The following is a 25,774-nucleotide window of genomic DNA, read 5'->3' on the forward strand; positions in this document are numbered from 1 at the left end:
TTTTTTTTTTTTTTTTTAGTTTTTTTCTTTTTTTGTAACAGAGAAACTCTACTGCCCAGGCTAAAGTGCCGTGGCCTCAGCCTAGCTCACGGCAATCTCAAATTCCTGGGGTCAAGTGATCCTCCTGCCTCAGTCTCCCCAGTAGCTGAGAATACAGGCACCTACCATGACATCCTTAAGTTTTGATCAACCATTAATAGCTACCGAGCCCTAGCAGAGAAGAAAAAGTCACACAGGGCTGCTATCCAAATGTCCTCAAGGCTGCCTGTCAACTCTGGAATGTGCTTGCTCATGTCTGCTCCATCCCCAATTCCTCACCGTGTCCAACTCTCCCCATTCCAGTCCTCTTTTAAACACCTGCTTCCTCCTTCCCCAATGTGTACAGAAGCAAAATCAAGGTCACCCTGTGGTCACTTACTCTACTTCACGCTGCCCACCTCCCACCTCAGCCACACTGGTGTCCACCCGCAGTTCCACCTTGCTCAGGGTTTGTCCTTCTCCCCTTTCTTGAGCAGCTTTGACATTTTTATCCCACTGTACCGAGATGCTCAACCTTTTCCCTTCTCCACTCATTCCTCCTCTGCATGTAAATCATTTTAAGCGTCTTTCATTTTAACTTCTCCCTTGATCCTCATTACAGCATTATTTCTTTCTCTTCACAGCCCAGTTATTCCGAAGAAGGTATCTCCTGTTCCTTTCCGCGTCCTTCCTTCCCTTTACTCTCAACCAGCTTGCACCTGCCCCTCATTCCTTCAGCCCATTTCCCAACCCCTGGTTCTCCCCATGGCTCCCTTTCCTCTTGCTGTGAATCCCAGCATGAACCGTGGCTAACTCCGCAGGAGGAAATGCCGGTCCACATGATTCCAAATCACCCATGAATTATTTCATGTAATTGAGGAATATGGGCATAAATTACACTATACCAACAGGTGACTGCAATATTAAATTTTCTATTTTAAAAGGGAAACTCTTCAAACTGGGTCTTTGAAATAGAAAAACAGTCTTGTAATGTTTTTAAAGAGGTGGAGACACTCTCTGCACACAAAGGGCAGAGTGTCCTTGCCCTGCTATAAATGTTTAAGCAGCTGTGGAAACTTTCAACAAAACTGACTTCCAGCCACTGAGAGCAATATGTAAAAAACTGGGCTTTTCATGGTGGAGCCTTGAAGCACTTACTCAACAGTGAGATGCAGACTGAGGTGGAGCCGGAGGCTGTGGCTCCTTCTCGCAGCTGCCCATAAACTGTCATGTGGTTTCAGCTCCCACCACACACCACTGCACCTCTTAAAAAATCGTGTGTCTTGATTTTGAACTCTAAACGACAGGAGTGCGTCTGGGTGAGCATCAGCTCTCTCTCTCTCTCCCCAAGGTCAGGAGACAGTGACCCAATCTGCATTCCCTGGACCTTCAGGGGTTAAAGCTCCATCTATATTTAGAATCGCCTCCATCAAGAGCCATCAGTATGCGCCCTTTCCTCAGTGAGACAGGGGATTCTCGCTCTCTGACACATCGAAGGTCCTTTTGCCTTAAAAATCCAACCTTCACAGACCTTTGTACACAGCAGCGCCACGCCAGTGTTACACAGCAAGAGAAACTCAGGCCTTAAGAATTGAAAATTGGCCCAAAGGAGCTGTTTCTTTCCTTGTCCTGGGCAAAATAAAATCTCAATGGCTATTTTACCATTTAGGAAACCTGGGCATAAGCATTGTGCGTGGCTGCACAGGATGGGAAACACTTCATGTGATGGCGTGCCCCCAGGAACGGGCTGCCTGCAGCGCTCAGTCTCGTGACACCTTTAAGAATCTACAGCTCTTGGTTCTCTTCCATGGTTCAGTGTGTACACGATTCTGATTCAACAAAAGCTCTACCACTGACATTATTTCATTTAATAAAAGCAGCGGACATGTATTTCTGAGGGTAGAAATTTTCATATGCATACATTTTATAAATACATTTTAAAGTGTTCAATTTACCTTAATATAGGTGGGGTGTGGACCTACTATGGTAAAGCATTAATTTGCTTCATCAGTGCAGCTGTGAATGCGGTCTGCAGTTTTTGTCCTCAAATGTCTATGTCTGTGACCACCAAACCCTCTTTTCACTGTAGTCTCCCTCCACCCTCAAGTTTAGGCTGTTTTGCTAAATGAGACAGAACGTATTTTCCGGAAAAGGAATTGGTTACCTACTAAGGAGCTCATATACAATGGGGGTCCACACACTAGCATTTGTTATTCAGACAGAACACGAGCCTTGAGTTTCATCCCTTTATGCCACAAAATTCACATCATTTGACTGAGGACAGCATGTAATAATGATAAAAGGCATGTACCTTTTCCCTGTGTATGTGGGCAAACAGACTAATAAATACATGCAGAGTTATTTCTCTTAAATTTCTGGCAAGGCATATGATTGATTGTTAGAACTTTTTTTGATTTGGTTAAGACAAAATTTAGCCAAATGTTAAAGCATGGAAAATGTTGGTGTAGGCAAAGCAGATAATATTCTGATAAAGCTTTAAAATCACCCCAGCACACAAACATGTTGAAATCTTACCATTCGGTTTCATGCAGTCTGTTCCCTGCAGCGAGCATTAGCTTTAACCCTTCAGTGCTGTTGCTGGATTTCATGTGAAGGGAGAGGGGCTGAAGTTTTATTTAGAAAGCAGCTTTCAGTTAGGTGGTGACTGTCAGTTTATAGGAGAGAACTGCACTCCACTCGCGGCCCTGGTCTCAGCGCACACTGTGTACACATGTACGGAGATGGACTTAACAGCAGATCCTCAAACTTGTTCTCCTGTGTGTGGGGATTTGTGTGGACTGTGCGTTTAAAAAGATTGTGTCAATTCAGGGTGTGACTCTTCCTGTGAAATGTTCTCTCTCAGAGTGTACTCTTCGATGGAACTCTTTCAGATTACATAATTTCAGCATCCCTTAGGGTTTATTTTCTAAAGGAACTAACTGCCCTTGGGATGAGATGGCTATTGCATCTGATTTTCCAAAGCATCTCAGAGAAAGCCGTCACTGAGAGGGTTAAGGTATGTTACCGCAGCAGTTACAGCAGATCAGCCATCTACCTTTGGTACTTACAGGAATTTTATGACTCTTGATCATATTATCAAATTCTTCATTAATTTTTTTGTATTTTTCTTCAGTGCGTGGGGTGAGTGCGTAAGAGGAGTCGGGATCGGGGCTTTCACAGCCTTTGTTTTCTTTCTTGTTCAATGCCTGCCAGGTTCAGAGAAATATCAAGAGTAAAACAAATGAACGGTGTTCCGAGTACTTACACACAATCTTTGCCTGCTGATCATTAGATCAATATCTTCGTTAATTTTCCTGTACTTGTCCTCAGACTCAGGGCTGTGACCTACTGAATCGTCCGCATCGGGATCTGGGCTGTCACAGCCGTTAAGGCCTTTCTTTCTCAACGTCTGAAATACATAATTTGGAAAGTTCAAACCTAGACAAAGGCTGTAAGAGACATTTGGGGGCATTACAGAAGTTCAAGCTGTCCAGTATTTCAGGTTATTACACATGCTTTAAGTACACGAGGGAAAAGAAACCACAGAGAGAAACTGTGAGTCATTTCAAAAGTGTGCTCGTCACCAGCTTAAGAAAAAGAAAAGGGAAATATTTCTTTTGCAAACTAAATGCAGTCAGGGAACAAAGAGGGTGTGAGGGCTAAAGTTCTGTGATACAGAATTCATGCGTGTTTCAAAGCATCTCATGAGAGACAATTACAGCAGAATACAATTAAGGTGGCAAATTGCAACACTCTGTCTTCCCACAGAAAAATCAGAAGTCAGGACATTACACAATGATTTCAGAAACAAAAGCAGAAATGTTGGAAAAAGATCCCTTGTTTGAATTTAAAATAATGGCTGGCACCAATGGTGTCCTGCCCCAGCCTCTATTTCGGATGCACCTGCCCACATCAAAAGAGAACCCAGCTCGTCTTCTCACCGAGCATCCCTGAAGAATGTTCGGATGCTGCACTCCTGCGGAGAGTTCTGTATATGTGAGAATCTGTACTGAAATTTATTTATTTATTTTTTTTTTGTTGAGACAGTGTCCCACCCTATCCCCTGAGCAGAGTACAGTGGCATCAAAGCTCACTGCAACCTCAGGCTGGGCCATGGGCATCCTGCTGCCTCAGCCTCCTGAGTCGCTGAGATTACAGATGCTCGCTGAGGCACCCATCTGGGTTTTTCATTTTTTTCGTGAGTTGGGATCTCACTCCTCAGACCGGTCTTGAAATCCTTAGCTCAAGCAATCCTCCAGCCTCAGCCTCCCACAGTGCTGGGATTACAGGCGTGAGCCACCATGCCCAGCTTGTTTTGAAATTTATAATACTAAGAAATTATCTTCTTAAACACAGGTTGAAAAGAATAATCACAACATCTGAGCTTAGGGCTTCATTACCATGAGCAGAGTACCAAGGACACTGAACGTAGGTAACTGAGTCAATAGCTACCAAACCAGCAAAAGTTCTTAGTTTTTCAGCTGAGTAGGAATCACCTGAGACTGCCTTCTGACACATGAAAGAGAAAATTCCGGGCCTTATCTGGAATCTCCCATCTCCTGGCTATGGCTGGCCTAGTCTTAGCTGTCACTGAAGGATAAATACTAATGTAACATGGTAACAGCTAGAAAAAGGAGGAGTGGGTAGTCCTGAGTTCTACTCTCTTTTTTTTTTACCTGATGGTTGTCAACTTAATTGTACACAATTTGATTTACAGAGATAATGTTATGTTTTCAGAGACCATAAAAATTCTGATTAATCACATAGCTTGCCATGTTAATTATTAATAGACCAGCAACAGTTCAGAATTTTTCTGGTACCACCCAAGATCTGTTATAAAGAGATGCGTACCTAAGTGTCTCTCACTAATGGAAAGTTCAGCAGAGCTCATCTTTATTAAAGACAGAATTCACATACAAATAAAGCAAAAGCTGTGACATCGAGCTAAGGAATTCAAAGCTGAGATAACACTCCATCTTTAATTCATGCAATTGGGAAAAATAAATAAAACAACATGAGTTAAAAAGGGGGTGTCAGTCTTAAAAATGTAAAACTCTTGGTTCTTATCAATGTGTAACAAATGTAACCTTATTTAAAATTAGTTTCTGAGGCACTGAAGCCTTCTACAGAAAATCAAAAATTAAGAAAGCTACCATTTCTAATATATCTAAGATGCATTGTGGCTCTGTAAATATTTATTAATATTATAGTGGTATAATATAACAAACATATGGTTACAGCTTATTATGTGGTAAAATGTTTGAATATTAAAATGAATATTTTGACACAAGACGATAAAATATACATTTACAATCTTGGAGAATTTATAATTGGTGGGGCCACCTGTCCCGTACTCTACAAGTCATCATTTTTCAACCAGAATAAGTACTCTTAGAGAGTAATACTCTCCCATAATACTCTAAAAGATATCACAATACCTTGGAATAGTAATTTTATTTACTCACTGAACTCCTGTGTTTTAAAGTCATTGGTTAGCATTAACTCTACCACGAGAACATTTTCCCAAGTAATAACTGTTGTATTATGAAGTGTTTCTGCTTTGATCTCTACCTATTCTTGAGCTTTTAAGAATAATTTCTAAGTGTCTTGCATCATATTCCACATGTTTTTCATAAGAATTCATTAATGTAGAGGAAAAAGTAGGTAAGATCAAGAAAATACTATCTACTTCTATTTCTTTCGGCATGTTAAGAATATTCCTGGATTAACAGTTAGAGTCTTACATAACGCTGATTTATAGTCTTATTGAGGCTGTAAGTTTTTCAGCGTGCACCCAAATCCTTCATCCAATAAATCTTATTGTAAAAATTATAGTTGTTTTGATATGCAGATTTCTGACAACAGAACGCAAGGGTTATGAGAAGCCTATCGACTGTCATTACAATCCATCTGGCACTTACATGTGTGCTAAATATTCTTATCAAGCTTTCAGGGGGTAGATATTGTGATGGGTTTATAAAAATTCAAACATCAATTACACTTTATTGAAAGATCTCCACAGATATTAACTCATTGTCTCTCGCAAGTCTTCCACGAAGAACGCAGGTAAGCCTTGTGCCAGGTCTCAAATCGGCACTGCCAAGCTCGAGTACGTGCCTCCTGCCTGGGGGCAATGTGGGGCCCGCCTGTCCTCTGCCCAACCTTTCCCACACCAGTGGAGTAAGGGATACAGACCATCTCTCCCATTCATATGTCACCACCATACCAGATTGGGGGCTGAAAAGAATTTTGAAAAACTAGGCTGTGGGAAAATTTTAAGCATGAAAATATGGCTGAAATATTGATACTTTTCTGATGTGAAATTCTAGTCAAGAATGAAAGTGCCTATTGGTCCCTAAAACATGTATCAGTTTATGGAGTAAAAAGCCAATTAAGCTTAACAACTCAGTCTGTACCTGAAGAACTACATAAACTATTCACCAAACAAAGCAGGTGGCATGAAGTCACAAAGCAAACAGTGGTGATGAGGCGGCTCACTTTCTCCCACTCGATCCTTCTTGTGTCTGATTACATTATCTCGCTATGAATATCACCAGTATTTAAGTAACGATGCAAGCTAAATTGTGTTATTTAAAAAAGAGCATTTTTGAGATATACAAACACAAAACCCGAAGAGCAAATTAATAATGAGTTCCAAACTCCCATAATCACATAACCAGAAAGAACATTGAAAAAACTGCTCAAAAATATTATCCTCAGCTGAGTGCCTGTATAACACATTTCTGCCAAGAACAAATGATTATGGTGGAATTATAAAGCTCTGAAAAGGGAAGTGATGGCACAAACTTGAATAGCATAGTGTGAATGTGGTACTATAAGAGTGGTTTTATCTTTATTATATTAAAAATCTACAGCTGTTTAATGATAACAAAAGAATTACGGTTAGATTCAGCCAAAGTCTGTCTTTATCACAGTAATGAATAGTCGATATAAACTAAAGGGCTGGCTAACTGGATAAATAAGCATTATTCCTTCAGGCCTTTTACGAGCAGCATCAAAACTTCTGCTGTCGGCCTTTCAAAGATTCTCCGATCGTTCCCAAGTGTCAGTGGTCAGGTTATGCCCGCGCTTAAATTGTGGTTCCTTTATAGAGGCTAGAAGTCCTGCATGTACGTACCGTGCCTTTCAGCTGACTGACTACATTCTGAAAAGACGTACTCTGTGTGTCAAGATAAGGCAGGGATGCTCTGAAACCACCGGCTTCTCTTACTATCAATCTCAAGAAACTCTTTCCTCAGAGAACTCTGTGAATCTGGAGTACGCCTGTATACCCAAGTCAGCTTTCCACGTGAGAGTGACACTTTGGGGGTAGATCAATTGACTGCAGAGACTTCTGGGAGATTTTCGAAAGGCAGCGACTGTCATAGTGTGAGATGAGAACAGCCGTTTCCCAGAGAAGTAATTAGATTGACAGAAGGTGACATACTCCAAACAATAAATGGGGAAAGGAGTCCAGACAGGTAATCCAAAAACCACGTGGCATCCCTCTTCCCAGACATGTGGACATATGGACCCTGCATTATTACATTTGTTCATCAGAAAGACTTGAAATATGTACAAACTGATGATGATAGGGGTGACAGGTGCTTCGAAAATTCTAATGAAATAGACGTAGGGAACAGATTCTATTTCACTACTGAAAGGAATTTAAATGAAAGGGGACGCCACATGCAGCTCTCATTTCCTGTCTTAGGCATCATGTCATCAACCAGAAAATCCTTTTCTTATACAACGATTAAAATGATTTTCCCTTCTTAATTACTGTATTTTTAATGGAAAAATTTTCCTTTTGCTTCTTTCTTTGTTAGTAAAAAGAAATAGCTAAATTATTAACCTTTTTCAATTACACGAAGCTACATATCCTACATTAATATTATTTCAGTAAAATTTGGCCTTTCTCCTTTTTTTCTTCGGAGAGCCCACATCACAGATTCAAAGCTTCCGACCACTGAGTTTCTTCCCAGGTCGGCACTCAGTCCACAAGAATGTATATTTTCATCACCGTTCTTTTTCTGTGCCTACCCATTGTGCAGCAGAAATGTCAAATCCCTTTGTGAAAAACCCCAAATTACCCCTATTAACCTTTGTTAAAATCCAAATAATCGCCCTTTCTTGCCTAGCGAGTGTAACCCGTACTTCAGAGGGTTGGCGTGTCACAAACACGTGCAGGAATTATCACTATTAGTTGTATGAATGTCATGTTCGCACAAAAGCCCAGAAAAAAGACATCGACTTGGAAAAGGTGTTTTCCTTTCCTCTGATCTTAAATCACATTTTTTTCCCTTGGCTTGTCGTTCCCAGCTTTATGCAGGTAGGTGTCTACACTTAACAAGCTGAATAATCTCTGGAAAGTAGTAAATCTGCAGAGGACTAGGCCGTGCAGTCGGACTGGATACACCTGTAAAGGGGGCATTTCCCACACGGCTCCCTCACAGGGCGCAGGTTCTCACGCCAATGCTACTTCTTGAACCTTCAGCATCTGGGGAATGGGGCTACCCGGTGGTCTGGGCCCAGTGACTTAGTTCATTTAAAATTCATTCTGCAAACAATTATCAAAACTCTATTATGGGCCAGACACTGTTTTGTGCAATTTTTTATTAGAAGAGCATCCAATATGAGCTTCAGCTCAGCAGCTCTGCCCTGACCTGTAATGTGGGGGGGCTCCTGGCTGATTTCTACACAGACCGCTTAGACTGGGGGGAATCAGGTGCCAGGAAATTTCTTCACAGGTATTAAAAATCAAAACGATTAAGCATGTGTCTGTATTCTCTCCCATAGTATCATGGTTCTATTTCTTTGTTCTTATTCCAGAAAGGAAAAGGCACGTTCGAATACTCTGAGTTTAGTAAATCAGCAGGTAGGCTTTAATTAGACAAGCAAATCGTGCCCAGTAGAGATTTTATCAAAAATTATCCATTTGTGGTAAAAAATTTTTGATAAACATTTAAAAATATAAAACCTTAACAATACTATATTCCTCTAGGCCATTATTAATGCTTATTCTAACCAGATACTAATGCCTAGTGGGGCAAAGGTGGAAAGAGCTGGTGATTTTCATTGTTTTTGTTTTACATCATTCCTCAAAAGACAATATTGGAGTTGAAATGTTTTCCACTGAATAATTTCTCATCTTCAAATAATGGAACTAAAAGATACACTTTGCAAGACTCTTGATGTCTTTGAACATAAGGAAACATCCACCAACTGTCTCCTAATACCCACAAATGACTTCAAATAAACATTCAGATGCCTAGTATGGATGAGACCCCCAGGGTTCCCCGGGGCCTTCTTCACGCCCTCGGAGGTGGGGTGAGGTGAGGGAATAACGCTGCATGGCAATGTGCCTTTGGTACCCCGAGTCCTTGCTCAAGCTGGGCTCTTCTCCAGGAATGAGTTACCCATTCCATTATCTCTTCCTTCCTCAAAGTGGAACTGACAAGCCATTCCTCTTTCCTTAGGTATCTGTGATCATCTGGACTGAATGAATCTCTCCCTCATTCATGCACTCCACACATTTTATATCGTAGTCTTCATTACATAGTCCTGATCCTTTGTGTGTCTGTCTCCTCTGCTAGTTCGAGAAGTTCTCCGCAGAACACTGTCCTTTATATATTTTGGAGTTTCCCTATAGAGCACACTGACCTCCCCTCTGTAGCACTCCATACGTGCTAGATGAATGAACAGAGCACATTTCTTTCCTTCTTTTTCTTTCTTTCTTTTTTTTTTTTTTTTGAGACAGTCTCATTCTGTCACCCAGGGTCGAGTGCTGTGGTGTCACAGCTCACAGCAACCTCAAACTCTTGGGCTTGAGAAATCCGCTTGCTTGCCTCAGCTTCCCAAGTAGCTGGAACTACAGGCGCTACCACACCCAGCTAGTTTTTCTATTTTTAGTAGAGACAGGATGTTGGTGCGACTCATTGAAAAATGAATAGCACTTACTCCGCCCATTTACATTGAACTGAGGGACCTGGGACCTGATAGAATGCTTAAAAGCTGGAGCATGAGTTGAAATATGGAACTTCAGAAAAACTGAGCACTGAAAGGAAATTTTAAAAGCATGAAAGTCATAAACATATGATCTCGGTGATCCTTGGGAAGGCACAGAATTCAGCATGGAAGGAGAAAAAAAAGGAGGGATGTTGTAGGCAGAACACAAAAGTTAGAAAAGGAAAAGGAGAAACTCTGCAGGAAAGAACAGAGGGAGACCTTTCTGAATGTGAGTCAGACACCATAAATCTGAAATAAGCAAGTTTTAAAGTTCTTGGGCAAAGTTCATCTTTTTTCCCCATTCTTGGATGCTGGTCTCCTGCTCCACTATTCTCCTGGGCTTTGACGTTGGTCATATTCTGGGCCAATCTCTGTCTGGGGGAAATTCATGGAAAATCAGGATGATTCTAGGGCCAATCAGATCCTTCAGGCTTCCACAGGCTAGGTCAGTGGTTTGGTGTTTTAAAGGATTCTTCCACTAGACCTTTCCTGGAACCTGGACCTGGACAAGGCATTCGTAATCAGGCTGGGCTAGGTTGGGCTGAGGTGGGGAAACACGTCAGCTCATGAAACACTCCCTGACATCCTGAATCTAGGAGGGATCTGAAGGGAAACACTGAAGAGAGACATTTACCATGTAAGAACTGAGATGCGTGACAGTATAATCCTAATAATCTCTATAATGCAATTTAAGAAAATAAAGACTGGAGTACAAAGGATGAAACTGCGGATGTTTCTGAAGAATGGGTGCTATTAGTGATTTCTTAAAGCAGGAAAAGACAAAGACAGAACTGTCATTAAACAAAGTTAGAGAGGAGAGGAGTGAATTAAAAAAGATCAGGAAGCAGGTTTTTAAAAGTCTAACTTCACATACTAACCTTTTTAGACAATGGCATTTTGCGTGCAAATGAGTTACAGGGGAAAAAAGCTAAATCTTGAGGCACTGATGCTTTGAAAACAACTGGATGGAGTATCCTTTATAAACCATTAACAACTTACTTTAACAAAGACTTATCTGCTATCTGGGTCATCATTATTTCTGTTTCTGTATAGGCTCTTACCTAGTTATAAATGCCTTTTTATTCAATTAGAGTAGTGCATGTTAGTCATTTGATATGAGAGTAGCTTATACAGTTGGTCCCCAGCCCCCGGGCCGTGGATCAGTACCCGGCTGTGGCCTGTTAGGGATCAGGCTGTAGAGCAAGAGATGAGCAGTGGTGAGTGAGCGTCATCGGGGTTTACAGCTGCTCTCCATCGTTTGCACCACAGCCTGAGCTCTGCCTCCAGTGCTCCGCAGTGGCGTTAAATTCTCACAGGAGAATGAACCCTCCTATGTGCATGTGAGGGATCTGGGTTGCGAGCTCCTTATGAGAATCTTAATGCCTGGTGATCTGAGGCAGAGCTGAGGTTAGTGATGCTAGCAGAGAGGTTTGACTGCACAGAGACCATAATGAATCAATGGCTTGCAGACTCGAATCTAACCCCTGTCCCTCACCAGTCCGTGGAAAAAGTGACTTCCACGAAACCAGGCCCTGCTGCCAAAACGGTTGTGGAGCACTGGCTTACACGCTGCCTTTCCCTCACCCGTCAGCCGGGGCTGCCTTCTGCAGTTGCCACGCCTCGTCACTTGTACAGGATATCCCCCTCCTTCCTCTCCTCGCAAATGTCACTCCCTAGTTGTTTAAGTCAAAAACTGAGAAATCACCCTTGATTCTATTCTACCATCTCTCGACTCAACTATTATTACTCTTTCTCCCTGGTCTAACATCCTCGGTCTGTTTGTTTTCCAACTTCCACTCTTCAGTTAATCTTCTTTCATACTTCTGGCAGGGTGTGATTAAAACACAAATCTAACTGCATGGTCATAGCTGTTCTTGGCTCCCAATGGTCATACCCACTGCCTTGCAAAACAATCCCTCCACCTGCCTTTCAAACCTTATTTCCTTTCTTCTGGGGCATTCAGAACTTCCTATCACTTGCTAGGTCAGGTATATTTTTTAAAGACACGACTTGATGTCACTCACTCCTGTCCGGAATGTCCTCATTTACTCCTGTCTATTACACAAACCTTAGTCATCCTTGGACACCTATCACGCAGTGACATTACTTGTTCAGTGAAGCTTTTTCTAAATCTTCTAGGCCCTTAGGGATGCTCCTCTCTGTACTTTGTAGCCCTTGACCTTTTCATTTCTTATATGTGGGAATTATATTGTAATTTATCTTTTAATATATGTGTCTCTCCATCAGATGGTGAGTGACTTTTATGAAGAACAGACATCTCTGGTCCTGTCTCTGGGACATGGGCACAATTCTGGTCCTCAGCAGTGGCTCACCAGATACATGAATAAGTAAACAAACGTGGCAGTCATAGTTCCTAAAGGTGACAGACTAATTGAAATGAGTTGGGTAGTCTCCTAAGGAGATAGTGTTATTTGTTTATTTTAATAAGATTATTACATCAAAATGTAAGGAACCTACTAGTTGTGGAAGTTTAAAGCAATCTCTATGATGACTTCACAACTGCCACACAAGATACCCCTGTGGGGGCTGATGGAACAGTGAGATGACATAGACTGTATTATCTCAGGCACAAATTGTTGGATTTCTCTGTGTTTAGACCTGCTCAGCGTCCTGGGCACGATGAGCTATTCTTTTCCAGCTCCCAAAGCCTTCTGTGTGCTGCTGCTTTAATAAACATTTTGAGAACCAAATATACTGTTAGAGACATCGTGGTGCATTCTAGTCTCTATTTTTAGATTTTCCCCCAGAAACAAGGACATTACTCTTTGTGGAGTTTAAAGAATCTCTGTTAGTTGGGATCTCCAGTTTATCACCAGCTTATCACAAAAGCAGAGAATACACAGAGCTTTCCGTAAGGCAACGCAAAATAATAAAGATTTGAGGTCAGCAACTGATTGACTTGTGTCATGACAATTTTGATCAGCCCTGAGAACCTGAGATACCCTAATCCTCATTTCTAAGACAGCCAGGGACTCCTGAGATGAATTGTTTTCTTTCTAAAAATCTACTTCCCCACCCCCACCCTTCAGCCTCTGCTAGGCTGAAAAGAGGTAATGAAGTCCAGTGAGTGGGCTTGACCCTGGCCCGCTTCTCTCCTGGGCTGGTCCTTGTCTGGATGGGGACTATTCTTGATGGGGTTTTCATGTCTTAAGTCACAGGATCTATCTGCTTGCACCAATAACACATCTCAATCTGAGACAGTGCCAAAAACACTTTGCCAAGTCCTCCTCTATTCCTCAGTTTCTGAAACGGCAGGTAAACGAGATTTCCAAGGGCCAGTTCTGGATTATGGACACAGATTTCATTCATAGTATCCTCCACTTCTTCCCCCATAATACCTGGCATTCAATCCTCTTCTCTCATTCATTTATGTCTCTTTTAAGTAAATCAGCCTGATCTTCAATAAGTGGTAATAAACCATTCTCTACTGAAACTTTTCATTTTGTTTTTGTTTTTTTTTGCAGTTTTTGTCCGGGACCAGGTTTGAACCTGCCACCTCCAGTGTGTGGAGCAGGCACTGTACTCCTTTGAGCCACAGGCGCTGCCCAGTCTTTGGTTGTTTTGTAGTGATCTGACAGCCACAATGGGAGAGGGCCTCGCATTCCCCACCCCAGTCAGGGTGCTCCGTGGAGCCTCGCCCAGACACCACCCAGAAGGGATTGGTCAGAGCCCGTGACATGCCATGCCAGACACTGGGACTGACAGCTGTTAGCATGTCCCACTCAACACTCACACTGTTCTGCCATGTTAGAGAAAAAGGAGGTATCAGTAGTGCAGAGCAGCCCTGGGACTGTGTGCAGACAACGTGTGAGTCCCAGCCTCTGTGGCCGCCAGGGGAGGGAAGAGTCTCAAAGAGAACGAGGTCCCACGAGAGCGGAATCTTTGTCTTTTTCACCTCTGTATCCACAGCAACTTGAATGCGCCCAGCACATGGATGATACTCAATATTGTTAATAAAAGGATAATAGAATCCAAGGCTGCAGAGACAGAGGTATTTATTGAAAATGGAATACAATGGGATCTGCAGAAACATAGAAAGCAGTTACTAGGTCTGTAACCAGGATGCATGCTGCTTTTACCCCAGCAACACTCACCCCGTCACCCCCCATCCCACATCCTCATACGCGAATTTGAATTATAAAAAGGAAAATATCGCACAGACTAGGGAGTCAATGGAATTAACATGCCTCTTTCAAGCTTCTCTAGAACTCTGTAATTGACATTTATTTCATATTGTTGCTGTTTTCTTGCTTTTATCTCATTTTCTAGATTAAAGATTCTTTCAGACAGGAAGTCCCCTGAGGGCCTTCTACCCTTGGCAACTAGCACAGTATCTAACGGTAGAGCGTTGCGACACCCTGGGAAACTCTTCTGGACAGGCTTCCTGCAGGAGAGTATTGCTGGGGACAGCCTGACAGCATGAGACACAGATGCTCAGGCAGACCAAGACAAGCGAGTGGCTGGGAATCCTGGCTTTCCACCCTGGAATACTGAAGCTTGTTTAGGAAGACTTTCAAAGGCCAGCAGCCTTGGTCCCTGGCCTTATAGTTGTTATTTGTCTCCTTTGACGTAAAATCTCTCCTGGGACTTGGTTAATGCAGTATGAATGCTTTAATTTTATTGATTGGTAAACATTGTTGAGCAGAGAGCATGCAAGATAGAATGGATGGATGGCCACTGGTCAGGGGCCAGGCTGGTTAAGCCAGAAGACAGAACAGCAGGGGGCTTCCTCAGACCTGGCCTGTGGCCAGGAAATGAGAGGCCAAAAACGGTGGCTGGAAGTAAGAGACATGGGGAAAAGGCTTCTCGTAGGTTTGAAGAGTTGACCTAGTGATGTTAGTGTTAGTAACTGGTCAGGGAACAAACCTCTATCTACCCACAGGGACATAGGCGTTCAGGAAGTTCCATAGTCTGAAACTCCAAAATGTGCAGACGTAAACTTAAAATGCCCCTTATTTCTTTTCTGCAAATAAGTTTATACTGCCTTCTACTTCTCATCTCTCCCATCACGTTATAAAGTACTTGTAGAAGAGGATGGCGTCTAATCCATTTAGGCACAACTGTTATTACCACGTACCCAAGACAAGCGGTGGTGGTAAGTAGTGGATTTCACGTTCAATTGCTATCAGTAGGTGTCCAGTGAAAGAAAGTTTTGAGAGATCTGAATTTTTTTTTTTTAATGATCAAGAAGCTTATATTAAAAAAAGGTACTTAAAATAAATGTGCTTCAAAACCCTGAGGGAGTCGCTCAGTCTCAGCCCTCCTCTTAAAGCTTGTTCTGTGTTTATCAAACATCATTCCTATTTCTTTATTGATCTATTTATTTTGGGGTTTTTTTTTCAATCTCTTCATTTAAACTTGCCCTCCCTGTGGTCTCCCACAGTTCTTCACACTACACGCTCTGTCTCCATCAAAGACCACGCTCCTTGAGGGCAGGGCTATTCCTTTCACTTGGCACCGTGCTGGGCCCTTAAAATTTCATAAATTAATGTAAATTTTGGGTCAATGAATCAAAAGGTCCTCATTTACTTTCTTAACAATATAACCATTTCCATCTGGTACTGGAAAAACAAAACAGTATTTCTAGGACTGACATCAGAAGCGCCAGTAGCATTTCAGAGTTTGGGCCCTCAGCTCAACTTTCCACAGAAACTTGCCCTCTGGTTTCCTGGCTCATTTGTTATTGGCAGTTTCTGTCTCCTGGACTCACAATGTAGGTCTTGTTATTTTACAATATTAATGTGAGAGATCCTTTCTCTTTAGCATAGGCAATTATGAATTGCATGTATGATTAGAAATAAATAAGACACAAATCATATACAAAGACATTCTGAAAATTCCTAATACACATTCCCCTGTGACACACTAGGATTTTTCCTTCTAGATTAAATAATTCTAAATAAAATATAAATCAACAGAAATGATTTATTGGGATACAGGATTATGGATAGTTACTGTTAATCAAGGCCTGTACAGACTGTTTCCTTATTATTTTAAGGGCAGGTTAAATTTTTCTGAATTTATTTTCAAATTAAATTCACCAACAATTAAAATCAAACTCAGTTTAATTTATTTTACTTCTGCCATGAATGTTATCTGTATCTGAATTCAGGGTCGCAGAATCACAGCCCAACTCCCAAGATCACATTTTCCATGACTTCATGGATTAGACAGAAGATAATATTCTAAGGTTCGGCACTGTCACCTTGAGTTTGGTATGAAACTACAAAAATGAGAGAGAGAACTAGAAAATGAAAAATGAAAGGAATACAGGAAAAGATTTTTGTGATTCACATACAGTTTATTTCTTTAATTCATTTTAGTCCATTGACTAGGCCCTCAGTATCGTCTTAAAGCAGAGGAATGGGCGTATTTTTGTCTCACTCCTAACTTGGATAGGAAGGAGCCTAACATTTAATCACTATATACTTACTAGGGAGGCTTTTTAGTGATATTGTTCATAAACTTAATTTTTTTTCTATTCTTAATCTACCAATTTATCATGAATAGAAACTAAATGATTGATCAAACATCTTTTCTGCTTTATTTTGATGGCTCTTTGGTTGAACTTTCTCAATTTAAGACAGCTTTCTTTCATTAATGTATTTTTAAATTGTTGTCATGTCCTTGATTTTTTCCATAATTAAAACATGATTAATAATGATATTATTTTTGATTAAAAATAGTTAATTGTATATATTTATGGGGTACAATGTGAGGTCTTGATATATATTGTATACAGTATGGTATAATCAAATCTAGCAATTACCTTATCTATCACTTTGCTTATGTTTTTTGTTTTTTTTTTGTGTGTGAGACATTTGAAATTTCCAAGTTATTTTGAAATATAGAATACATTATTACTGATCTTAGTCACTTCACTGTGCAGCAGCTCTCAAAACTTATTCTTCGGGTGGCACCTGTGGCTTAGTGGGTAGAGCACCGGCCCCATACACCAAGGGTGGCGGGTTCAAACCCGGCCCTGGCCAAACTGCGACAAAAAAACAACCGGGCACTGTGGCAGGTGCCTGTAGTCCCAGCTAATTGGGAGGTTGAGGCAAGAGAATTGCCTAAACTCAGGAGTTGGAGGTTGCTGCGAGCTGTGACGCCACAGCACTCTACTGAGGGCAATAAAGTGAGACTCTGTCTCTAAAAAAACAAATAACTAAAAACCTTACTCTTCCTGTCTTTTGGAAACTGTACCCTTTGGAAGACAGCTCCTCCTTCCTTCCCTTCCCTGTCCCTCCTAGTCTCTGATAACCATGGCTCTACTTAAAATGTTTTCAAAAAGAAATAACAACAATGTGAGAGAGGGAGAGGGAGAGATTATAGATAAATAGATTTTAGAAAGGAGAGAAGAAGGAGAAAAAAAGAGGGAAAGAGGGAAGGAAGAAGGAAAGGAAGGACAATGAGTGAGAGAGAATTTCAGAGGTGTGAAAGAGAAGGAGAAAAAAATTACCAGGCGAGCAGATCAAGTGATCCCTTGAAGTGCGAGCTGGCCTCTCCTCCGCTCTGGGCTCAGCGCCGTATAATCTACCATAAAGCTTCATCACACGCCATCAGCAATGTTGTTCACCCTGATACCCCCGTAGCAGTGGCTTGGCACCTGTTGTCTAACTCAGCAAGACCTAGGGCAGGCTGCCAGCCTCATGGACCATTTTGTTCTTGCCCCAGACAGCCTTCTGTGGACCTGGGCTCCTAGATGCCTGCTTTTCATAGTCACGATGGCTTCAGTAATTTCGGGCATTCTCAGTGGAAGTGTACTGCAACCTCATTTTTAAGTCAAATTCTTTAACTTAAGAAATCTCAGTGATCTTGTTAGTTCAGTGGTGAACTTAAGAGTTTTCATTTGCACAATCACTTCTTCCATATTCTTATTAGGTAATTGTAAAAACAAGCTTACTTCTTCTATGGTATGAAGAGGAAATTAAACCAGTCTTCCCTCACTAACAAAATATTAATTTTCTTCCTATTTTAATTGAATCCATTCCTCAGCAATAACACCTACATTTATGGAGCCTTTCTAAGTGCCAAGGCCTGAGCCTGCGGCTTTGCATGGATCTTGTTTTAATCCTCACAAGCCACCCTTGCTCAATGAGCCATGCTACAGAGGAAGGAAAGAGGGACCGAGAGGTTCAAGAACTTGCTGACGTTTTCAGAGTTAGGGGGAGAACCGAGTTTAGGAACGCACGTACGAGCCCCACAGTTTATTCACTCCCAGCTGAAATGGATGAAAGGACTGACAAATCCTGTTTTTTTCATACATTTGTAATATTTGTAATCGAATTCATTTTCTGATGAATTATCTTATCCATCTTATCTGAAATGTTTTTCTTACTGGGCACGGTGGCTCAAACGCCTGTAATCCCAGCACTCTGGGAGGCTGAGGTGGGTGGACTGCCTGAGCTCACAGGTTTGAGACCAGGCCAAGCAAGAACGAGACCCTGTCTCTTAAAAAAAAAAAGCCATGTGTTGTGGCAGCACCTGTGGTCCCAGCTACTTGGGAGGCTGAGGCAGGAGAATCGCTTGAGCCCAAGAGTTGGAGGTTGCTGCGAGCTGTGATGCTACAGCACTCTATCCAGGGCAACAAAGTGAGACTGTCTCAAAAAAAAAAAAAAAGGGTGGCACCTGTGGCTCAAAGGAGTAGGGCGCCAGCTCCATATGCCAGAGGTGGCGGGTTCAAATCCAGCCCCGGCCAAAAGTTACCAAAACAAAAAATGTTTTTCTTATTTACTGTAATACCCACTAAATAGAGAGGAAGGAATAAATATTCAACAATGTTTAGGTAGTATCCACCTAGTTAAAATGAAGCGTAGGTTGTAGCAACCCTAAAAAAAGAAACGTTGCCAAGTTTTTTCAACTCCTACATTCTAAAGACTAGGAAGAAAGTTCTTTTGTATAACATATAGGTTTTATCTATCCTGGCAAAATGAAGTGTAGGTTATTACAATTACTAAATACAAGAATCTTAAGTCACTGACGCTGAAAATAAGTTTGCTTTCTGTGAGGGGCACATACGCTTTCCAGATTCACAAACTAATTCACCTCTTCAATTTGCTTGAGCAGGTAAGGGAGGCAGAGGCTGGTCACTATGAGATCCCATTTTTGTAGGGTTGAGGGGATTGGTTGGGGAAAAGGGACAAATGTATGCTTTTTTTCCTTTGAGACAGTCTCACTTTGTTGCAGTCGGCAGAGTGCTGTGGTGTCACAGCTCACAGCAACCTCAAAATCTCGGCCTCAAGTGATCGATTCTCTTGCCTCAGCCTCCCAAGTTGCTGGGACCCACCACAAAACCTGGCTATTTTTAGACATGGGGCCTTGCTCTTGCTCAGGCTGGTCCTGACCTCCTGAGTTCAAGGAATCTACCCTCCTTGGCCTCCCGGGTACCAAATGTATGCTTTTAAGTAGAACTACTGTTTTTCCCTGGTACAGACTATGGGACCATGGAGAAATCTTGTATGAGCTATAAAAATTCTTTTTTAATTCATGGGTACATAAACTCTTCCCTTTCCTGTTTGTTCCAAAAGATGCGGACAACACCGTTACTTTATAAGCTGGATGAGGGGTAAAGTAAAAGGAGTAACTATAAAACCTCTCAGTTTTTTTCCAAGGGTTATGAGGAAGACATAAGGAGATGTGCGCGTAAGTGAAAATTTCCCAAAGTTCCAAGGAAGAGGGCAAAACTGCCGGAGAGCTTCAAGAACCACAAAGACTTGGGTTTGGCTCTTGCCAGAAAATCTGCACTGCTGGTAAAAGCCTGGGGAAGGGCTGGCAGGACCTGACTCAGCAGAGAAAATGCCACCCACAGTCATCGACTGCTTCCGCCGTGGGGGAGCGCCCCTGTTTTCTCTGGAGGTTTCCCACAGCCAGGTCAATACCAGAGTCTCTCAGATGGGAAATTGGATTTTTTGAAAATTGAAATTAAACAAAGTTGTATAACATTTAAAAGAAGCTTACAATTGTGATGTTTGGCTTTCTACATGGGCTTACGGTCAATTTTCTGTTGAATAAATAATATTAACCACATATTAACCACCTAATAGTTTTAAAATGCCTCAAACAGCCATCACCATCATTCTGAATAGAATCTCACTTCTTTTTTAAAGATCACTGCTAAAAGATGAGGGGAAACGGTACCATTAAAAAGAGGAAGCAAACCATGGTTCAAAGTCTGTTTCCATGAGGTAATGCACACTATTGACTAACAGTCAAAGGAATCCAGTCTATACTGAGATGAAGTATGAGGTTCAGGCAGGTGGCTGGGAGAAGCCAGATCCTGCCCACCCCCCCTGCATTACTCTATGGTTGAAGCTAAAGAGATAGATAGAAATCAATGAGAGTTTTGTTGATTTGATGCAGGAACTTGTGCACAGTGAAATAAAGTTATTTATCTGGCAGGTTCACCTTACTGTGTGAGGGTGTGAACGCATCTCTGTGTGTGTGCATGTATACAGCATGAAGTTTAGAATGCTGAAAGAATTTTAAGAGCTATTTATGCTGGGGAGATGTACTTCGGCACAGACATTTTTTTATCTTATTTGTTTTTTTCCTCTCAAAGGCAATATTTCAATGCAGAAATTTGGACTCCACAAAAGTTAGGTCGCTTTACATTAAAATGCTTGCAAACTGAATGGTGGTTTCTAATGGAAAATTAATTTCTTCCCCGATCATAATGTAACAACTTACTATCATATAATTTCTTAAAATTTTCTTTGATATAAATAAAATCTCTCATATTTGTACAAAGTCAGTTGTAGAAAGTGCTGGAATGTTTCCCTATGGCTTCTGCTGGTGGTCAGCAAGTGGTCCGAGCTCAGCAGCCTGGAAGCAGGTGCAGAGTTCGACATTACAAACTGGTCACACTTCCTATCAGTCAAAGTGGGGCTCAGATGGCCATCTTTTCCCAAATCACAGTTCATCGTTGTTAAGTCTTCACCATGCAAAACAGGTGTGTTTCAGAACAAACATCAGTGGTTTAGAAATGATATCCCTTCCCCAGTAGCGATCTACATTGTGGGTATGTGACTAGAATATTTAAAACACCTGTTCACCTGGAACTAAGCCAGCTGTGTAATACGTCAGTGTGTGCTTGGCTCACTTCCCACACTAGTATCCTTATGGCCATCAAATTACCGAGGGAGCAAGGGCAGAGATACTTCAACCTTCACCCTAGAAGAAAGGCACGGTTTATGTATTTTATTGTTAACAACATCATCACTGTTGACTGGCTAATACTTAAATGAAATCAATTATTTATTTTTGTGTCAGAAAAGAAACAGGCAGCAGTGTAGGGACCCTCTTGCCTTAGCCTTGCTAATGACTTTCATTGTCTTGAAAACTCCATAAACTTTCCCCTGACTCCCTCCCTGCCTCTCTCTCTATCTGCGTCTCACCTTTGGCTCTCCGTCACCCTTTGGCTCTCCGTCACCGTCTATCTGTATCCCTCCTTGGCTACAAAGTGCTTTAAGAGGGACACCAGGGAATAAATTATAGCCTAACTGTATCTATCAGAGTCACCATCAGAACTTGGGGAAGCCCCTCTGTTTGACAGCGTCCCCCCCATTTTTTTCCTACTCTGTTTTAACTTTACTTAATATAACTACTTTGTGATTCCTAGCTTTTCTCTTTCTCTACCTCTTCCCTAGTTTTAAAATATGTATAGTGAGAACCTCACTTCTGAAAAATTTCATAACTTTATTACATAAGAAATATATATATACATATTATATACAATAATATGCAACATGTATTTTTTAAACGTAAGCACAAAATATACTGGATTTCAGTGTCCAAAGTGTGTGTGTGTGTGTGTGTGTGTGTGTGTACAGGGTGTGCCAATAAATGTATACACATTTTATAAAAGGAAAAATCTGTTAATAAATCTGTAATACTCGAGTCACATTTGACTTCTGTAATTACACAAAGTGTTAAATGTGACTTGTATTCATCTTCTGCTATCGTATGTATTAAATACTACAATTTTAATACCGTCTTTTCTTTCTTAAAATGCGTGACTTTTTTTGGCACCCTCTGTCTATATACAACAAATGAAAGTTGAAAAATGTTTGCTTAGATTTATACGTGTAAGAAACAGCGGCAGAAAGGAAGCACGTGTGCGATTGTGCCCAGCGTATGCTGATGGCTGTATAGGTGTGTGAGACAAGTTAATCCTTACAAAAACGCCAGAAGTGGGATTTATTTGTTTATTTATTTATTTGAGATAGAGTCTCAATAGGTCACCCTCAGTAGAGAGCTGTGGCATCACAGTTCATAGCAACTTCAAACTCTTGGGCTTAAGTGGTTCTCTTGCCTCAACCTCCCAGATAGCTGGGACTACAGGAGGCTACCACAATGCCTGGGTATTTTTTGTTGTAGTTGTCATAGTTGTTTAGCAGGTCCTGGCCGGTTCAAACCCACCAGCCCTGGTGCATGTGGCCGGCACCCTAACCACTGAGCCACAGGTGCCAAACCAAAAGTAGAATTTATTATCCTTGTTTTACTGCTTAGTTAGGAACCTGAAGATTGGTGGAAGATCAGAAATTTGTTCAAAATTGCGGAGTTTCTAGAGGGGTAGAAATCAGGACTGTCTGACTCTGAACGTGGTGTCTGTCCCTTCTCCCGCACCTCCCTGTCTTATCCTGGAAGGGCTGGGCTCCTCATGGCTAGACATGAAGGGGAAGGATAGGGCTTCCATAGTTGGCAGGATTATATCCAGAAATCTGATCTGTTTGTGTGGTCGTTAAAAGGACACATACTTTATTAGAAACTTCTAAACATATACATTTTGATTTATTTTTCAATTTATTCTAGACGAACTTACAGAATTTAAAATAAACCTCCTGAGGCTTTGACAATTCTCTTCTTTTACACTCTTAGATGTTATACACAGTCCTCAGTCAGAGAAGTACACATGTATATTAGCAGGGCAAAGTGAAACTGTATCTGTATTTCAAAAGCAATCTGTTTCACACACGTTATAAATGCCTAAGTATAATGGAAAGTTTTAGGCTTTTTAGCACACACACATACATGTGTACATATTTATAAAAATTCAAATATTTTGGCCCTTTCACTTTTTAAAATTTTGAGACAAAGTCTCACTATGCCGCCCTCGGTAGAGTGCTGTGGCATCACAGCTCACAGCAACCTCAAACTCTTGGGCTTAAGCAATTCTCTTGCCTCAGCCTCCCAAGTAGCTGGGACTACAGGCGCCCGCCACAATGCCCGGCTATTTTTGGTTGCAGTTGTCATTGCTGTTTAGCAGGGCTGGGCCAGGTTTAAACCTGCCAGCCTCGGCGTGTGTGGCTGGTGCCATAACCACTATGCTATCGGCAAGGAGCCAGCTCGTCCCCTTTTTACACAGCACTGCTTCTACCAAGACATAGGTAAATTTTCCAGTAGGAACTTCCTTAAGAACTGGTTGTCACTGTGCTATTCTACTGCCTCAGCCCATGGACTGTCTTTCTTACACTGTTGTGTTCTGTCTAACCCCACACCAAACACTACAGAGCACCTGGCTGCCCCCTCTTCCCCACTGACCGTGTGTCACTTCTCTTCCGTCTCTGTCTGCCTGGGAACGTTCTGTTCACGTAAGCATCATACCATCGTTCTTTTTCCTTAGGACTCTTTGCATAATTGGTCTTTTGCAAGGTTTACCAACATCCTTTTCAGTTCATAACCATTGTTCTCAATTTGACTTGTTTGGGCCTAAAAATGACGATCATGGCCGCCTTTCCTGAGTTTCTAAACCCCCCCTTCCCAGCAGTTATCACTCGATGGCACAGCAGCCTCAGAAGTATTACCATAATGTTACTATGTGCCAAACCCCGTTCTAAGCATTTTACCAATGCTCACTCATTTCATTCTCACAGCGGCTATGGACTAGATACTATTATTAACCCCGATTTACACATGATGGAATTAAGACACAGAGAGTCTGAGTAATTCCCCCAGAGTCACACAGGGGTGGCAACGGGATAAGAACCCAGGCAGTCTGTCTCCTGACCGAGGCCCCCAACACTGTCCCGGCTGCCCCTCCCAAATATCTCATTGTTGGCCCAGGTTGTTTGCACCGTTGATTTCCGTATGTGCTTTCTACCTCCCCTGAACTGTAAAGTGTTGTGATGTCACAGACCACATCTTCCAAACTCACGTCTCTCCCAGCATCACCATAGAGTTCTGTATATTCTAGAAATCTAGTAATTATTGCTTGAATAAAAAACTACCAATAAAAGTGGAAGTAAAATTTAAAAAATATACATATGGAGAGGCCACAGTGAGATTTGAAGATTTAGAAGTTTACAATTTTGCGTTCATGAATTAAATAATTCACTAAATAAATCTAAATGCATTGATTACTGATAATGAAATGGCCATATCAGTATATCTTTGGTCTTCCTTTTAATAGCTCTTAACTGTCATTCTAAGCCAGGGGTCCTCGAACTTTTTAAACAGGGGCCAGTTCACTGTCCCTTAGACTGTTGGAGGGCTGGACTGCGGGCCCCGGCAAAAACACTGCAGGCCCGGGCCCGGGATAAATGTCCTAGGCGGGCTGCATGTGGCCTGGGGGCTGCAGTTTGAGGACACCTGTTAAGCATTTAATACATAGAAAAAGCATACTTTCTCCTGTTTAAAGCAACCCACTGGCATTATTTTGGCTTCTATCGCTGATAAATAATACGCTAGACATTTCGAATCCTGAATGATAAAGAGATAGTCAAATCAATATCACCTACATAATACATAAAAGATGGATGCAAATTTTATAGCAAAGAAATTAATAATTAATTTGTATCTGTTTACTGTAACAAAAATTTGCTGTCAGCTTTTTTTGAAGTTTAACAATGCTTGAGCCAACAAGAATAAATTATATATGAAAAATCGCTGTTTAAAGGTAGAAACGCTATTAAAATAATTATATTATTTAACATTTGTGGATGTTACATAATCTATTGTATGTAGTGTATCACGCACTGTATTTTGTTGGATAATCTTGCAGAGCTGCTACAGCTCACATTATCCTTATGTACAGAGATATTAAATTTTTTATTTCAGCAATTAAAAAAGCTACTATTTTCCTCATAATAAAGCTTTTTGCTGAAAAATCAGAAATGAATAATATAATATCAAAGGTAATCATTCCCCAAATTGAATTTATTCTGCATAGCACAAATGATTCAACAATGAAAATTTTGTTTAAGAAGTACATATAAAAGGCTTTGTCCCTGGAATCCGGCTCTAAGAGGCTTCACTATGTAGGTTGAGAATGGTTTTGCAGGGTGTATGTCCTATTTTTCCATGCCTGCAGTAAAGATACAATATGGGAATTCAGCTTGGTAATTACTAATACACCACACAGACACAATTACACCCTGTGTGCTGCATAAAGGAATCACTTGTGGTCTGCATCCATTACAAAGAGCAGTAGGGGGCCAACGGCAAGCGACAAAATGCTTTACAAGACGGAAGGAGAATAGAGGAGCCGATTTGCACAGATACAAGGACCTTGATTCTTCTAGCGATGATTTAAGCCTCTTTCCATCAATTATCGTCTTTTGTCTCAAGAGTCTTATCACCAGCAGCATTACAGGAACTGCACAAAACAGTGCTCAAACCCTGTAACCCCATGAACTGTGCTGACATCGCCACACCCGGTCGCTGGGTCTGACCTGGTTATTACTTAAGCAAAACAAAATGGGGGGGTTGTCACCATTGCAAAACCTGCCTG

The 25,774-nt window shown here is 41.4% G+C and overlaps 1 protein-coding gene across 9 annotated transcripts in view; it reads right to left on the bottom strand.

Annotated features, from left to right (window-relative positions):
* The window catches only part of MEF2C (myocyte enhancer factor 2C), a 172,145-nt gene that overhangs the window by 37,253 nt on the left and 109,118 nt on the right, over positions 1 to 25,774 (bottom strand). For 7 of the 9 annotated variants that reach the window (XM_023510873.1, XM_012802780.1, XM_003785967.2 and 4 more), the window contains exon 4: positions 3,284 to 3,427. In XM_023510873.1, coding sequence (XP_023366641.1) covers positions 3,284 to 3,427 — 144 coding nt within the window. Of the gene's footprint in view, positions 1 to 3,086; positions 3,225 to 3,283; positions 3,428 to 25,774 lie in introns of all 9 variants that reach the window. The other 2 variants (XM_003785969.1, XM_003785968.1) reach the window with 2 other exon arrangements.

This window comes from Otolemur garnettii, unplaced genomic scaffold (assembly GCF_000181295.1).
Source record: "Otolemur garnettii isolate 467f Iridium unplaced genomic scaffold, OtoGar3 scaffold00017, whole genome shotgun sequence".
Taxonomy (NCBI): Eukaryota; Metazoa; Chordata; class Mammalia; order Primates; family Galagidae; genus Otolemur; species Otolemur garnettii.